At 47.3% G+C, this 19,382-nt stretch overlaps 1 protein-coding gene across 1 annotated transcript; it reads right to left on the reverse strand.

The window, feature by feature from the left end:
• Positions 1-6,244: 6,244 nt before the first annotated feature.
• Positions 6,245-18,850, reverse strand: LOC146789876 (uncharacterized). The gene is made up of 3 exons (XM_085631216.1): positions 18,571-18,850; positions 11,684-11,743; positions 6,245-6,630 (listed from the first exon to the last, which is right to left on the reverse strand). The coding sequence occupies exons 1-3, from the start codon at positions 18,848-18,850 to the stop codon at positions 6,245-6,247; spliced, it is 726 nt and encodes a 241-aa protein (XP_085487342.1).
• Positions 18,851-19,382: the final 532 nt, after the last annotated feature.

Here is a 19,382-nt window from a genome sequence, read left to right on the forward strand (position 1 = left end):
TCCTCGAAGATGTGGTTTGGGCTCCCACTAGCCCCAGCCGTGAGCACCACCTGCAACAAAAGTTGCTGGCCTCCACTCCACGAGGGACCTGTGTGCCAGCTGAAAGTGCGCCTGCTCCATGCACCTTTGCAAACACTAGCCTGTTGGTTAGCAGGTGGCCACAAAGGCAATTCCTCTTCTACTTGGCCTTTCCTGGTTGCCCCAGATGTGCCCTGACTTACCCTTGCTGGGTGAGTCCCTCAGATCTTGCAGGTCTGCACTGCAGTCCCTCCTCTAAATTCCATTGAGTTGCCGGTGACAAGGCTTGTTGGGTTCTCACTCGCCACAAAAAATGCAGCAACCAACAGACTTCGGGGCACATCTCGAATTGCGCACATGGACTTCTTCAATGCCTCAAGGACATCGCGGATGAAGAGTCAAGACACACATCAACTCACATGAAGCACAACACATAAGTGGTCAGTGTTCCATCTTGTCCTAGGTCACGGGCAAGTGACCAACACTCTGTCCACTATGCTTTCTGGTTCCTTACATCATAGAACCAGGTTTGGATCTCGCAAGACATGTCTCCTCTTCACGGCAGATGAAGTACTTAGCAGCCTCACATTGAAATGGATGCAACAAGCCAACACCAAAAGACACCTGTGCACCCTGATTCCCTGGGTGGGCAAACGCAAGTACCCTGGTGGCCATGTGTGTGCGAGTCCCAGAATATCTGAACTCAAAAAGGCTTTGTTCCGGACTTGACCAGAAGACCCCCTAATCTTCAAATTTACAAACACGACATTGCACATTGAAGATTATGTGAACCTGTGGTTGTGGTCTCACACTGCATACAGTCCCCATGTGTCCCATATGTCACTCTGTTGGGTGGTCCCTTGGGCTCCCAGAGATTATACAGGTTGTGTCTAGTGCAGGTGTGATTGAAATATCAATGTATTGGTATATGTATTGGAACTCCCCTAGGGCCAAAACGTGTAATACTGATCTCGCTGGTAATTGTTATCCTGCAACTTAAGTATTTTCAACTCTAGGCCCATAAATAGACTAGAGGGGTGTGCGTAAACCTAAATACATATATTAGAAACATATCCCTGGTGCGTTATTCCTTCCATGTGGAAATTCCAGACATCATACACTGGTTAAAAAATCCTGCTGCACAGTCCTTCTGAAATTCCCATTAAGTCTTCTCTCCATACCTACCACTAGGATAGCTTTCAACAAAGGCTTTCTTCATACTATCATCAGAAGGTGTCTTTCGGAATGGTACAAGCTGCACAGTTCAACTAGTGGACAGCATATATCAGGCCACCGTCTCACCGGGGAACCTTGCAGATTTGATGCCCTGTGAGGTACTGGGCACAGGCTAATACATGTAGCATTATAACCAATGTTAGCTTAATATCCCACATTGTAGGTTGACTCACAGGCCAAGTTACACACAGTTGATGCAAGATTAATTCTCGCTGAATATATTTAGCATTTGCCTATAATCTTTTTACAACTACACTCATTGCTTGCCAATGGTGTGATTAGTAATGATATCGTTGCAGTATTCCTGGCAGTCTTTATTGAGGACAACAGCAAATCTTGCCACGTCACACTGTATTGTAAGAGCTGGAGGAACAGTGTGTCCTTAGTGGGTGATAGGCTGACACAAACACAACTCATGCTAACTAGTGTGTGTCGTAGATGGCACACATGGTCCGTAATGTAACAGGAATGTGCAGGGACACATCTCATTTGTTTGTGTTTTGAAAGGAGGACAACACACTTGAATCACATACAAATTTACACTTGCAGTGTTGGCATGAAATGTCAGCTACCACTAATAGTAAGTTTACAATTGTGGTGTAAGTACACAGGTCAGCATCAATGCATATCGATCAACAGCCAGACTAATGTAATGATAAGTGGTGCTTAGTCCATTCAAGTGGCTCTGAGTATGAAGAATATGTGTGCCTAAGGACAGAGATCGCTAGAATGTGCCACAAAGATCACCTTGGAAAAGACACATGTGATGCCTCACACAAAACAGCTAGACAATACAACATGCAAACACCACTAACAGATTTGCATCTTACTTTTACAGATAATGCTGCTTCCACATCACAACAGGTGGATGACAGCAATCAGTTGGACGACATTGAAGACAACCCTCTCTCCATAGACAATGGCACACTTGAGGAGCCCATTGAAACTCTGCACTCACCTACACCACCTCCAGAGCCTGACAACCGTGGGCTTGCTGATCAAGTGGAAAACCCAGCCCCACCAGATCCTGCACCCACAAACATAAGCACAGAGTGGGAGGACACCCAGCGTGAATTTCAACAAACTGCTGTCTCTCTACAGCGTGACCTCCTCAATGAGGTACACGTTGGTGTGTTGAGCATGGGTGGCACACTGCAAGCAATCCTACAAAGCCTAAATCCAGAGTTGGTGAACATCAGCCCTGAGCAAGGCAGCTCAAACCAAACACCGGGGATTGCACAATCGCTGGCAAACATTTCGAACATTATGAGCCAGAGGCATGTGCAAATAACAACACAAAGTGCCACCAGGGATGTAGCCCAGCACCTCCAAAGTATTGATAACCAAATGAGAGAGATGCACCAACGTCAGGAACAATACATGTCAACACTCACAGCATTTCATGCAGAGTTGCTGACGGTGATTAAAAATCAGCAACTGATGCTGAATGCTCTAACGGTGAGATTTATGTCACCTGAACATGTGTTCCCACACACATCCACTGCCACAGCTGGTGGTAGCAGTGGGACAACATGGCCAGCACTAAACCCAGAAACCAACACACACACTGAAGACTCCGAGGATGAATTTGCAACACATGTACAGAGGAAGACATCCCAATAAATTACTGTACGTCACAGTTGTCGGATGACAACCACCAACCATTCACTGCTATGAGAACAATGTCCGCCACACAAGAGTCTCCAGATAAATATAAAAACTGTGTCATACAACATGTTTTTGTATTACAAAATCTGAATTAAGAAACATTGTGACTATAACAATGTATGAAAATAAAACCAACTTCAAAAATAAGATATCTTGTTCACAACACCCTCAAACATGTCAACTACTGTTGTTTCCACACTTGATTGTCAAGGACAATGGGCCCTTGTGTCCGGTTGGTACCACTCAACATTACCAGTGTGTTTAATGTATGATTGCTAATCCAGACACACGTAGAATAGTGCATAAGTACAAGCTCAAGGTTTGTAAGCATGAGTAATTAGATGGGAAAAGACATACTGTCACATGTAGCAATTATTCAATGTCACTCATCAATGTGCTGCACCGCATCACCACAGTCCCCTCCCTAACACAGAAACCCCACACATAGTCAAAGTACCATCTGCAATCCTGTGCTCTCCCCTGTGCTGGTGCTGAGCCCTCTGCCATGTTCCGGTGTATGCACCCTAGCAGCATGCCTGCGTCATGGTGGGTGAATATTTTGGGCATGAATGTACACCTCTACACACACAATTTATCCCTGAAGGCTTACATCTGAAATGACTGCATGCTGTACACTGCAGCAAAAATTCAACATCACAAAAACTTGGATTCTGTCAAAGCATGGTCATCAATGTGCCACTAACTGCCACACCTAGTGAGGCATAGCATGCGGATGCATTAGCAGGAATAGGAATCCTTGGAATGCTTGAATGCTGTCTCCTTACACTGTTTAGAGTTGTGAACACCAACAGTAACCCACATGGTACACAACTTTCACAAATACAGCTCATCTACAAAAGTATGGAGTGTAAACTGCAGGATTGGATGAGGTACGTATTTTGACCCTGGTCCCATGTGAACTTTGTGCTGCTTTCGACAGGGTTTCCAAACAGATCTCACTGCTAAGGTTCGAGTAGGCAGACAAAGTGGCCATTGCAATGGACTGGTTCACCTTTGGAGAGGAGCTTCCATGTTAAGAATCCCCCTATCATCTCCATGCCTCACACTAATGAAGAGGGTGTGCCACAGGGGTCAGCTCTTACCCCAACACATCTTGATGCAGTCCTCCAACTGTCACCTGCGCTGTCCATGTGGTGAGAGTTCACAGTAGTGGCACATGCCGATGATATGCACTTGCAAGTTACACTTTGCAATGACTGTGTGCAGGATGTACCCAATTTCGTGATTAAATCAGCAGATGTTGCAGGGTGGATGACTGCAAAGTGCCTCTAGCTCCATGCCAGCAAGTCAGAGGTGTTGCTGGTGATGAAAGATCATAAGCTGTGGAGTGAATGCTGGTGGCCTTCTAAATTTGTGTGTGCACTCACACATAAGCAGGTGCTGAAAGACATGTGTGTCAGTGGAGACTCGGCTGGCATCCTCCAGGCTTAGACTAACAAAGTGGCAGGAATGTGCCTTGGTATATTAAGGGGGTTCAGACTGCTGTTGGTAGTCATTGTTGTCAAGCCATACATCACTCAGGTTATTGTCCATGAATCTATTTTCCAACAAAACCTATTACTGCACCTTTCTGTAGCTGGGGACCAACAATTCTGAGATTGTGAGACTGGCCAGGGTCACAAACACAGCTGCCAGGACTCAAATAGATCCCCATAGAACCAGCTCCAATGTCAGCCCCAGTTCTTGCCATCATTGGCTTGCGTCAGCCAGAGTAGTGAGTACAAGGCTCTCAGATTTGCGTATAACATATTCAAATCATCCCCTCCTGGCATCTTGCCCCACATGCTGTCACAATACACCACCACTTGCAAAATCAGAGCAAAAGGTCAACAGCTAGTGGTTGTCGCATGGGTAAGGAGGGTGTGAGCTTTAGTGTGCAACTCATTCACAATAGCAGCTCAAGTCTTGAACTTATTCACTACACACATTAACATCATGGAGTATACTCTGGGCTGTTGTGAGGTTTTCAAGATTCACCTCTTCACTTACATCCGGGACTCCTACTGTCACCGGCCACCTGTTGTGTTTCCTACAAGTGCGGGGAGGGACCTTTGCTGGGGAAGGTGTGTGCAACATGAGACGTCTACACAGTACAAAACTTAAGCAAGTCTCCACACAGTGGATGGTTGAATCTCTGTCAAAATGGGGCTGAGAAAAGCTCTGCCAGTGTGTCACAAAAACACACTTCCTGGCTGCAAACTATGATTTCGAAACAGCACATCACCATTGATGACGTTGTGTCTAACAATATTGTTGTCCTGCCCCAACTAAATGGCCAGAAATTTTAACCACGTTACTTCATACAACATCCATAAGTCGTAAATACGTCTGTATACAGACAGTGTGTTGTACAGTCATATGAGCTAGCCACTTGTAACACAATGACCACTTGCACATGAACATGGTGTAGCTATTACAACACAGAGGGATCAGATGTGTGGTGAGTAAATTCCGTACATCTGTGTCAGATAAAAGCTGTATTTCACATACATATGTCAACATGGTACCCAGCAGAGACAGAATATTGCTAAATGTTCATGCAGAGGTTGGCAGAAAACTCATGCTTAGAATCCAAAACGTATGTATGTGTCAGACCAATATTGGCTACCAACAAAAGCAAAGCACAGGTGTTCCATGAACATGTACATCTAGTCAGACATGTAGCACAAACCGACCTGAATGTACTAATATGATGCACTCAAACAGGAACCGGTGGTCACAGTCCATGTGCCCAACAACTCACACATACCACATATGAAATGCGGAATGACATAGAATATAGTCCAATGTATGTTAAGAAAGGTTTATAAAATAAGAATGGTGATCAATATTTACATTACAGAACACACTAACTTATCTAAACAACTAATCTAAAAAGCAAAACCTATCTAAACTAACTAATCTTACACTAACGAACTTAACTCTATTAACCTAACCTAAACTATGATCACGCAGACAAGTAGACATCATCCCCCCACCCCCCCTTAAGACATCAATGCACAATAGACATACACATACTTAAACTACACATTTACTAACTATAACACCATACTAAAACAAATATATATTTTTTTTCAAATTTTTTTTTTTTTTTCCCATAAACATTAACACACATAACATTACCCCCACCCCTAAAAGTATTTAAAAAACCCCTATGATAAAAACCTTAAAACTACATCTACATCTAAAAACCTATCTCAACTAACTATGCCTACATATTCTACAATCACTAACAAAATGATACTTACAAAATAATAATATTAACAAACACAATAACTGTAAACCATATTTCAATTAGCCCCTAGATTTGGCTAATCAAATATTCCAGTCTCTGGTGGACCGTGTCCAATTTCTCCTCCAACTTCTCAATTTTCCTGTCCATGGAATCAAGTCTGGACATCAGGGTGTCCATTGCCTGGTCCGGTATGGCCTGTGGAGCAGACGATCCAGAGGCTGCTCCACTGGGGACAACAGCGGCTGATGAGGTCGATGGGGCCACGGGAGTGGGAGGATACTGTTGTGGCTGCATACCATCCCTTGAGGCGGGGTCGGTGGTCCACGTGTCGGTAGCCCGCTGCTTCTCATACTGGTGGGAGGTCCAGCGGAAGCCCTTTGCCACGGAGAGGATGTGTAGATATCGGGCCTTCCTTATGCGGAAAGCCCGCTCATCCTCTGCATTCATGTTATCTGTATGAAAAGGTGGACATGTGTCAGTTCACCAGAACATGCCGGACATTAAATCATAGGAAATGCATGCTGTCAGGTGTAATGTAAAACACATTTGGGCAAATCATCTTTTCCATTTGTTGCCCACACACACCAATACATAAGTACTGATTTAGCTCGGCACATACTGTGCAGTCAACTGAATGTCATGGTTGCATGGTAATCCTTGGCACACTTGACATAGTAACTAATTAATGATGAGCCATATGAATTTAAGAACCAGTCAACAGGCATCACGACATGTGATCATATCCCCACAAAAATGACATCTGGCTCGCCTTGTATCAGGCATGGAGTCATGTGGAAATGAATCTGCAATGGACGCTAGGTTCTGACAGTGTCACAGTTTGTCATGGAAGAAGAACTCCTTCCCTTGCATATTTACCACTAGCCCGTTCATTTCACACTCCAACAGAGGAATGCACTGAAGTGGCAATTGCATATTGGAACACAGAGATGTGCTTGCTGTCTACACACCAAGGAGACTCATAATTCATAACAATACTAAAATTGGATGGCATGCAGCATGCCATGTAGTACTAGCAGGGTGCAATTAACGTCAGCTTGGCGTTCAGAGCATACATGCTACAAGCACTTACATGTAGCCCATGGTTTTTGTGGGTATTGTCCAATCCCCAAAACACAGTAACAAATCTACCATATCTTGCAGCAACTCAGTCATCATGACAAAGGATCAAGGATGCGTCACAGCATCATGACATAAGTCTTATGTTGTCATGAATGTGAATATAACATTATCAGACAGGATGTGCCACACTTGTGTGTTGAAATACGTTCGTAGTGTCACCTACCCTGTGCACTAAAGCACGTCACAGCAATGTCAACATCATCCCTTATCTGTTCCATGGGAAAAAAGGGACAATCAAGTACTACAGTTCCAAGGGTCACATCAGAAGGACACATGACTAGCTGTTGAAGTGTGTGGACTGCAGAAATGCTCACCTGCAGTCCATGCATTAACTGCCAATGCAACCATGCTGGGCTGGGTCATCCTGGCCATCGGCCATCTCATTGATTGTGCCATACACATCCAATCATCTGTGGGACACACATTGTAAGTCCTGTACCAACATTAATTGTGAAAGTGGGTCTGTGATACGTCTAGACATGAGATGAGGCTGTCAGCAAAATAATCAAATAGGAGGCAGATTCCTGTCCCACAAACAAATGGCTGTGGACTACAAATTTCTAAAAGCCACCCTAGGCTTGAAATATTCCGTGTGGAATTCCATGAGGACTAACCACGCATGGGCTCCCATCTGTTGTGTTACACGTAGGAAAAGTCAATGCATGGACACTACACCCGCTTTGGTACACATATATTGACATCATCCTGGAAAATGATTGGATTGAATAAGCCTTTTCACTACATTATGGAAGACATGCATACTTGACACATAGCTTTGCTCTTATTCTGTGCATATGGTACATAGTGTCATCTATACTCCGTTGTAGGAATATTGCATACCTATCCAAGGTGGGTGGGTCCACGAGCACAATGGAACCACATGAGAAATGTGATGACCGACAGATTGAATGCCAAATACATGACTCACAGACATATTGATGTGCAGCTTGCAAGGCATATCCACAGGAACTTTCCATACATTACAAATTGACCTTTTCATTGACCCAGCACAAGGCGAAACGCATTCAAATACACCATATGCTATACACAGTACGCAAACACCCCATCCAACTCGTGGACACAATCCATACATCTTCCACGGATGTTGCCTTCCTGGGGGAGACATGTCTGAAGGCCTCCTCCATGCCCGACGTTGCCATAGCCATTCTGGACGGCTACAAGAACACTGGCAGGGACCGCAACAATGGAGTAGGAGGTGGGCTTGGCATTGTCATGGTCAACCACAAAACCCTCTGGGCCTCACACATCAATGACCACACCCTCAGCACCGCCAAACTCATGCACTTGAAGAGCCACACATACCACAACCCCATTCTCAGAGGAACCCTCGTCTACAGAACCCCTGGACCCTGGCCTCAATTCTGTGACACCATTGCCAATTGGTTCTGCACGCATGACTACATCCTCCTGGTACACCTGAACCTCCACCTCAAGAACCACAAACACAACAACTCCTCCACCCTGGTAGTCAACCTCGGACTCAGTCAGCTCGTCAAAACGCACACCCACTCCGCCAGACGCACGCTTGACCAAGATCCTCGGCTACCTCCCATGTCCCTTTCAGCCACACCACCAAACTGGACTGGCCATTGGTGCATCCACTACACCTTCAAGACAAATCACCACACCCCAACACATTCAACACATCACATGCAGCAGCCAGATCAAAGACAACAATGAACAGCTTGACAACACCCTTGCCCAGTGCCCACACGCCAACCCAAACTACACTGACTGCGCAACATGCAAATGCAGGCAATTGATCAATGACTGCCACAACACTGTCACCCCGATCACAGAACCCTCCAACAGACACATTGGCAAGAAGGCTGCCTGGTTCACTGTGGACATACGGCCCTCCATACACACATGCCAGAAAGTACATAAAACATTGCACCCCAAACAGACACCAGACACTATGTGGGCCACAAGAACGGCATCCTCAGACACCATCACCTCATCTGAACTGCTACAAGGGCCACCACCAAGGACTGCATAGACAACAGCGCCCCCAATAACAATGAGATATTCAACATCATTAAGGTACCCTCCAACCCTGGCTCCAACACCAATGACATCCCACAACTGCAAGACCTGTGATACACCCTTGCCACACTCTTCCATTGCAATATTGCAGACATCCACAACAGCTACCACAACCCGTACACCTTGACAGGCAGCAACACCTCAGACACCCCGGCCACCATCCACACTGACCCCCCTGCACACCTGGAGCAATGTGAAGGACAACATCAAAATGAGGTACACCATCCACTCCATCTCACCGTCTGACACATTTGCGCACCACATGTGCAGCAAAGCTAGCCCCACCATTGCAACCCATCTCCTCAAGGCCATCAACATCTCCTTAGAGAGTGCGAGCTTCCCAGCAAATTTTGATGCACGCCGAGATCAACGCCTCACTCCAGGAATCCAAGGTGGATGCAAGAGGCCTCAAGAACTTCCAGACAATTTCCCTGCTCCCATTCCTGCTAAAGGGCATGCACAAGATTGCAAACAAACAACTGACCGGCTACCACGAGGAGTACACCATCCTGGACCTGTCACACTCCGACATCTGCAGGAATCCCAGTATTGACAATGGCCTCATTGCCAACACCAATGGCATCTGGACCCTGATGTACAATGATGAAAGTGCGCCACACATCCGCCATGAGCTCTCAGCCGCCTTCAACAATGTCTGTCAATGCACCCTACGCACATGCCTCAAACATGCAGGAATCCAAAGCAAGGCTCTGGAGTGGACCACCTCCTTCCTCTCTGGCAGCAGCCAGAGCCTCCGCCTACCCTCATTCTGCTCCCAAGCCTCAAAGATCATCAGCGGCAGAACACAAAGATCATCCCTCTGCACAACATTGTTCATCATCTCCATGGGCACGCTTGCACACGTTGCACAACTGCACCACCTCCACATCATCTCCTGCGCTGACAACACACAACTGATCCTTTCCCTCACCAAGGACAACCTCAACACCAAAACCAACATCCACAAAGGAATGACTGCCGTTGACGAGTGGATGACGAACAAATGACTGAAGCCAAACTCACCCAAGACGGGGGTCCTCTTCTTTGGATCCACCCCCTCAGCCAGGGACAACTCCTGGTGGAGAACTACACTGAGAGCAGCACCGGCAGACACCAACCATGCAAGCAACCTGGGGGTCAACCTCGAATCAACACTCACCATGACCAGGCAGGTCAACGTCGTCTCATCCGCCAGCTACAACACCTTCCGCATGCTCAGCAAGATGTACAAGTGGATCCCCACTGCAACCAGTAGAAGCTTCACCCTTGGCCTCGTCTGCATCAGGCTGCACCATTGACATGCAGACAATGTGGGAGCCACTGCCAAACTCCGTAAACGTCCGCAACACATACAGAACGCTTCTGCACACCTTGTGCACAACTCCTCTTGCCACAGCCACATCACACCCCATCTGGGATCCCTGTATTGGCTCACCGTCAACAAGAGGATCGCCTGCAAGCTTCTCACCCATGCACACAGAGCACTCCCCCACACCGGTCAAACATACCTCAACAGGATAATCACCGTCTACTACCAGAATTGCCAGTGCCCTTTCAGTGACCTTGCCCTTGCCACTGTCCCCCACATCCAAAGACCTACCAGCGGCAGGAGTTTGTACTGCCAACATGCCGCAAAGACCTGGAACACCCTCCTACAGCTGAGCCTGGTCCTCCTTGCCTTCATGAGGGCACTCAAGAACAGGCTGTTCGATCAATAGCAGCACACCTCCCCCCGCGCATTGAGACCCTCACGTGTGAGTAGAGCAATTTACAAAAGTAATGATTGATTGATTGATTAATAAGTCTGACTGCCATTCCTATGGCTCATCCATATACAAATGTTTTGGGGCTAGGGATGTTGATGGTAATTGCACTGACAATGTTTCCATAGCATGATACATTGGCTAATTAATGCAAGGATGACATTAAACTGTCACTACAATATACTTGAACTTCTCCGAATTGTTCACGGACGTGAAGGTTCAAATGTCATTCAGATGCTGTTTCATTAACTTGGCTTTGGCTACTCCAGTCCCAGTGGCAATGGCCACTCCATTTTGCCTTGTGGATAGTGGCAAGGAGTGTCAGACAGTGTTGTGGCTTCTGATCTGTCCACACATGTCCACACGTAGTACAACGGTCACAACATGTTACATCATGTAGTTTGGAATTAGGATGCAAAAGATAAGTTCTGACTGCAGCAGGAAGTTGTGATTGTACCATAGTTGCACTCATACACAGTTTTGCTTCCATCCTCGCACTTGATACACAACAAATTATATGAACATGGATACTCACTGGTGGCATTTGGGTCTTCAAAGCTGTCGACCTCCCCCTGTGTATATGGCCGTGGGCCACCTACAAGAAGAGTAACAGAAGTACAAATTGGTATAGAATCACATCATATGTACATGTCAATTTAGACCAAAACATTATTTAGCGTGACACATGCATGGAAATAACAGGACGTGTCACTCCTTTTACATTGAGTGCAGCCATATTTTTCCTAACACACATGGACAGTGGAAACACTGAATTGCTTCCACATCAATGTTCACACATGTGTGCCATCCCTGTGATTTCGCACATGCATCTACAGATTCAACACACATGCCCTTATGCAGACACTGTTGCTGACTGCTGTACGGATTGCTGTTTCAAAAACGTGTTTATGCACACGCACATGTGTAAGCATTTATTAGCCACAGACACTGACAACGCTTCTTCGACTCTCAACATTCCCACAGCATGTTAAGCTCTATCATGTTCACTGATTGCACACTGATATGATCTTGCAGATGACTGTTGCATAGTGGCTCACACATGACTAGGGTTACATTTGGCTGCCTGCTTCACACTCCGTTCGGGATGCTGATTCACCTGAAGTGCATCCACCATGACGTATACAGCATTCAAGGTGTACATCCATGATACATTCAAGCGAACATGTAGTTTGATGCATGTACACACTGCAGATGCACAGTATCGGACCATCAGCCAAAGCCATCTTTACCCAGCAACAAGCCCAAACTCAATCATTGGACATGCCTCTACACAATCCATCATCTCAAACTTGGATCACTTTGTATGGACTGTACCAGTGGCAAATCTACACGCTACGCAAATTACACAGCCAGCAACACCCATGGACAGTAATCCAGACTACAATGCACCCTGGCGTACACCACCAAGTACACGCACACTACGTACACACAAAACTACACCAACTCTGGATCATGACATGCATCGCCATCAAAGTGTCCACCCTTTGAAGACTAGCCATGGAGATCTGTATCATCCGCAAAAAGACTAGCAACAGATGGAGCGTTACTCACAGGAATCATGGTAAACGCTACCTTTCCATCCCAAGTTAGCAGATGACTCACCAATCAATCATCCCATTTAATGATTAGTCTACAACAACTGTCTGGTGTGTGCACATGCCATTGCACTCAATAGGTACATCTACATCACAAAGTGAAGCACAAGCCATAGCACGCTCAACATCAAACGACTAAGTGCACAGATCCAGGTCAGAACAAGGACAACACCCCTGTGGGAACCTCGTCCAAATACCTACATGCCCCTGAGGTGTGTACACAACCCACATCACATACATCATTGCCCAACATGCATTCGCATACATGTTCCACAGACTTGTGACATAGCTCAACTCACATCTTGACTACAGACGTGCCAACAGGTTAGCAAAATTCATTGACAAGCTTGTAGACATCACACAGTAGCAACTGGCCACAAGGCACAGCCACAAGGACGGTGGCAACATCAACACATCCACCACACCAAGACCACATACCCCAATGGCCTGACCGTTCTGACGTACACCTCCTGTCTACCATACAGCTGCATCCATATGAAACAATTAGCACCCCAAACAGAAATTACAGATTCTTGACAACTAACAACTATAATGAGCCACAAACCAAAATGCCAACAACACCTTGCACTACACAAGCTTGGTTCTCAATGGACCACACAGATGGTTATCGTAATGTGTAGATGATTTTGCTACAGTCTCCAACACAGACACACAGCAGCACAGGAAGTCAACACGGATCGCATACAGACCACATCATTAGTGAGACACATGCAGACACCATTTTGCAACGATGAAGGACGGGGACGCTAAGACACCATAAATCCCCTTGATAAGGATCCAAAGCAAGGACACCATCTCAACAATCCACACACACATCAAGATTTTACAAGGGCAAATGACTCACCCAATCAATCCTCATCAACTCCAGAAATGCTACACTAAGAATGCACTTCACGAGTTACATTGGCAGAGCTAGCATTGTGCATGCGGACATGTCCCCCTCACAGGATCACTACAACAAGCGCTGCTCATATTTCCACACAGATGTCATGTGCCTCCAGGATCATTGACATTTTCAGACACAGGTCAATGTAAACATATATCTTCATGCAAAACCTGCTACACCTCCATCTCATCTTTGACAACATTGAGCACCACAGACAGCGCATCTACCATGATACTCATCCTTTGATGATCACAAATGTACCCCTGTCACCAACCTCTCCTACCAATCTGGCACACACGTCACTCCAGCATTCAGCGTTTACAATGAAGCTGGGTGTGTAATAGTGAGCTTATGCACCTTAAGTGGACTAGCGCATGCTTACGACCCACATGCAATGAGCTGACAACAAACATCCTGCGCAGACCACACCGTGCACCTCTCCTTTTCAAATGTATGTAACAGACTCTGCAACTGCAGCTGGATTGCGACCCTCACATGTGAGTAGGCTAATCCTGATGATGATGCCTGCTTGATTCATCTATTGATGCCGCATGCTTACATACGCAACCAGAGTCATGTATTTGGTGACATATGCACAGGGTATGGACTGAAATACAAGATAGTGCAGGAATGATGCAACCCCAGACCTTTGTCTGCACCACACTGTTTGAAATTCCTAGCAATGGAAAACAACATTGACATTTTAAATATTCCTTGTTCCAACAGTACTTCACTATATTCTACATCCTGGTGGTGCTGATTCATGCTTAACATTGACAATGAACTGCAAATCCAGCAAGCGTGTTTTACCATGCACTTGTGAATATGCAAAATTTGCACTACGTTTTTAAAAGGCTTGCTATGTTGCATGTTGTTAGTTGTGGATGTTCACACACAGCACCCATAGCCACTGATGCATGGCCAGACTTACAGAGTGGCAATTAACTGGGAAACCATCTGGATGGCACTCCACCCTAAGGCTGGCCTACTGTGTCTCGAAAAAGGGACTATTTAATCATTTCATTTGTCATTGCTCAATGCATGCTGCATTTGATTACACACATTGGAGGAGAGAATCATGACATTAGTGACCTTGGGGTGTGTTGGACCTGTCAGCCCTAGGGTGGTCCCCCCTTCTATTTGTGATCGTGTCTAATTGTTGTCCACCATAATGTTTGTGTTGGAGTAGGTCTCCGGGCGCCTTTTCATTGCCAATCAGTGTTAAGGTGCAGGTGATCCCTTCTCCCAAGATGGCTGCCACAGACCCCTGCTACTGCAGAGTGGTCTTTCATAGTAGCACCCTAGCTGCCAGGAGCTGGCTGGGACCCCACAACAATGTTGCGACACCAGCCCGCCTTTTGTCCCATGGGTAGAATGGGGAGGCTCCTGGAATGTGCTGGAACCTTCTAGGAGGGAGGTGGCGTTTTACTTTAGCCGCCTTGGCTAGAGGTCACCTGACCTAGGGCTACTTAAGTGAGGAAGGGTACTTTTTGTGGTGAGTTGGCCAGTGGGGTACAGCAGAGCTGGAGAATCCACGCAGGAGTGTAGGCGGTTGGGCCTAGCCAGGGACTTATGCCTCTGAGAGTGACAGGATTTAGGTGCTGCCTCTTAAGTGAGTGAGGGACCCTGTGAAACCCTCTGATCTTGCACAGCAGTAGTAGGACCAAAAGAACCTCTGCCCAGCCTGACTAGGAAGGACCTAGTCGTTAACTCCATCCCTACCCCCCTGTAACAGAACCCCCTTAAGGGCGCCAGAGCCATCTGCGCCAACAAGACTTCATCTAACACCTGAGAACAGTAACTGAATGCTGAGACTGCGTGTCCTGACTGACCCCCGAAACCCTATGCAAAGCAGATTGAAGAACCACCGGGGATCGACCAGGTACTAGCGCTGTGACCCCTGCGCTCCCTGACCTGGCCTGGGTCCCTCGGCAGCGTGCTCCGCTGAGCGCGGAGCTCCCCTCCTTAATTTCAGCCCCCCCCCTGTGGCGTGGAAGCAAGCGCGCTCACCGCAGCGGGCGGAAGGCCGGAAGTAGTGCCCTTCAGTGTCACGAGGCCCGTGGAGAAGCCCGGGGACCCGTTGCTGCCGTCGCAGCTGTGCAAGAAGGTGGGCCAGGCCGAGGACCATTGCCCACATCGCCAATGGAGCGGACGCCATCCAACGTCAAGAGCAAGGTAAGCCCGGATGCTGTGATTGACGCCGGTGCGCCCCCTGATGTTTGGGAGCCGCAACACACCCTGAGCCCGGGTTTCCTCTCCGTGGGAGTCCCCCTGGTCACCACGACTGAGAGACCCCGCCAAGGGATCCTTTCCTTGTGCCCCCCGTGACTGTACTGAAGCGTGGTGCCCTACAAACTGCACCGGAGCCCGAGAGACTTGCTCCGCAAGTCCGGTGCGCTCCCTGCTACTGGCTCCGTGTGTAGAGATTCACTGTTACTGCTTACGAGTAGCACTATGCTCTTCATGTTCCGTTCTGAAGTGCTGTATGTCATTGCTTACGAGTTGCACTCTGTTATTCATGTTCCGTTCTGAAGTATTCCTTGCTAATGATTCCGAATGGCGCTTGGTTTTAAATGCTCCAGTCTGAAGTATTCCTTGCAAATGATGATGATAGGGCTCTGTTTCAAATGCTCAGTTATGACAAATGCATGGCTATTGATTACGAGCAGCGCTCTGTGTTAAATGCTCCGTTCCAAAGTGTTCCCTGTTGGCAACTACGAGCAGCGCTCTGGTCTAGATGCCCCGTTCTGAAGTAGTCATTGCCAGTTAATCACGAGTAGCACTCTGTGGAAATCGGCGCTGTTCTGAGGTATTCACCGCTCAGCGCGTAAAGCGCGGGAATCGCCACTGAGGTGCTACAGATAACCAAAGTAGCGGTGTGCCCACGAGTTCTGCCCTGGGTCGCTGCACGCCCTAGGAGTGGCGCTACAGTCCCCAAACCCTACCCTGAGAAGTGAGATACACTAGGGTGGCCTAGAGCCTTTAGAAACCTACTGGTGCATGAGGTGCTGGTGAATATGGGGCGGGTGAATCCACTGCTAATCTAAGTGAAGCTTGCATTGATATCTGAGGAACTGCATTTACATCTCATGAATTGCATTTATATCGCATGAACTTCATTTACATCTCATGAATTGCATTTATATCACATGAACTGCATTTATCTCGAACTACTTGGATAAACTTGAATTATTTGCATGAACCTTTACAGTGTGGCGTACCTTATTGTGTGTGTTCCCCATTCCATGCGAGGTGCGTGTTGTATGGTTGCTTTACACACAGGCCTTTGGGTGCCCAGCCGCTCGTGTCACGTTACCGCCCTTAGGGACTGGAGACCCCGGTTTCCTACAGGGTGCATGAAGGTGTCCCTTCATGAACAGACACTACTGCCCCACGACGCAGGCAGCCATGTACATGTTAGCAAGTCTGCCTGCACCTGCACATGGTGGCAGTTTGTGTACCAGCACAGGGCTTGGCACCGTGATTACACATCATGGGGCTGATTTATGTTTGACTTGCGCCTCATTGACGCCACCGTTGCGTCACTTTTGTGACGCAGCAGCGGCGCAAATCCTGCGCCATGGTGCGGGGTATTTAGAACGTGACGCATCTGGGAGATGCGTCACGTTGTAAAGCCCTGCGCCACATGTAGGCGTTCCAGGGCAGGTGTGGCCGTTCCGGCGCAGGAACGCCTCCTAAAAGTGGCTGAGTGAAATAGACAAGATTTCACTCAGTCACTTTTCCAGCCATGCTGCGTCACATCCCTGTGCCTGCTTGAAGCAGGCGTAAGGATTGACGCAGCATTTTAGGGATAGGGGCACCCAGAGCCTTGCTGGAGCTGCGTCGTGGTTGCACAGCAACTCCAGCAATGCACCATCCATACGACGGCAGATGCGTCACGCATCTGCCCATCCGAGTGCCACGGTGCGCCGCATCATGAATGCGGCGCATCAATGGTGGCGCACAAGTGGGCAGATGCGTGGCAACTCCTCTGGTGCATCTCTGCTGATTAGCAGAGATGCGCCAGACGTCATGAATCTGCCCCTTTGTATCCAAATCATCCTCCCCCTTGTTCACAGCATGACTATGAAAAATCAATTTATTTAACTGGTGCATGTGTCTGTGTGAATAGAGAAAATTTCAATGTCAACATCATATATATTTGGGCCGATTGATGTTTCCTGGCGCATCCCTGCAAATCAGCAAGGATGCGCCAGGAGAGATGGGTCACACAAGTTTACCCTTGCGCCACCCATGATGCGCAGCATTTTCAATGCAGCGCATCATGGCGCAGGAATAAACAGATGCGTGACGCATTCGATGGCGTAAGGTTGCCGCAGTGCTTAAGTTGTGTTGCAAGCGCAACGCAACTCCAGCACTGTTCCAACCAGCCCAGCCCTAACATGGTCTGTCAAGCCTTACGCCTGCTTCAAGCAGGTGCAGGGTTTTGATGCCTCATTGTCGGAAAAGTGAGTCAGTCACATATTATAGATTTGACTTTTCCGAGGGTTATTTCCGCCGTTACACCCACCCTGCGCTACATTAAACATGACGCAGGTTTAATGTAGCGCAGAGCTTTACAGCGTGACACATCTCCATTGATGCGTCACGATGTGAATATGGCGCAAACTGGCGCAGGGTTTACACCACCGCTGCGTCACAAAAGTGACGCTACGGCGGCATCAAAGGGGCACAAGTCCCTCATACATCTGCCCCATGGTTTCCAACATATGTGTCTGTGGCCACAGAACAGTCTTTTGTATTGCATGCGCTCATATGTACATCCATACAGACCATTGCAACGCCAATTGATTGGTCATACGATTTGTGCAGAGGGAGATATGGCATAGATTAGCACCTCTGAAGAGAATATATGAGTGACAAGAAACATTGACTTACCAACTGGACCACCAACTTCCAGGCCAAGATGATCGAGCAGGTCAGCCTCCCTGCTGATGACGTCCTGCCAGCGGTGCTTTATCTGGTGGGTTGTCCGCTGGATCTGGAATAGACGCCCCAGATGTTGCTGCACAGTGGTCCACCGGCGCTTGCGCCCTGCTGTGTCATACCCCTGACTGACCCTGCCCCCCATGCTGATCATCCGGGGCAGGTAGTGGAATATTAGCCATATCATCCCGCCAAACTGTCGATCGGTCAAATTTCGAGACCTTCCCGACATGATTTAGGATGACGTAAAGGAAACTTAATAAATTTGACAAAGGAAACTTATTTAAGATTGACCTAATATGTACAATAAAATAACCCACCCCTATATAAAGCCTTAAAACTAACTACCCCAATCGACAAACACCCCACAATACTAATGTTACAGACACACACAAGACTCACAAATCACTAAAGACATAAAAACACACCGCAAAAGACACAGGGGACAGACAAAAGACACTTTGAAAGGCAAATCAGGACACCACAGACTCCAAACAACTCCACCAGCAAGCACACACCGAAAGCAAGTAAGGGAAAGTGAAAGTAACTGTGCACTTCCTGGTTTTGGAGGTTCTGGAATCATTGCATCATTTCCTGCTTCGATGCGACACGTTTTTACGTTTTGCGTCACGCTTCCATTGATGCGTAGATTGTCACTTATTGCATTTAGGCTCAGGTATGCATGCGTGACGCTTATTTGTTTTGCATGTTGCATCATGAATTAATAATTACGAAGCGTGACGTAAGTCACAGTACGTCGCGCA

The sequence above is a fragment of the Triturus cristatus genome, chromosome 10 (genome assembly GCF_964204655.1).
Source record: "Triturus cristatus chromosome 10, aTriCri1.1, whole genome shotgun sequence".
In the NCBI taxonomy this organism is placed as follows: Eukaryota; Metazoa; Chordata; class Amphibia; order Caudata; family Salamandridae; genus Triturus; species Triturus cristatus.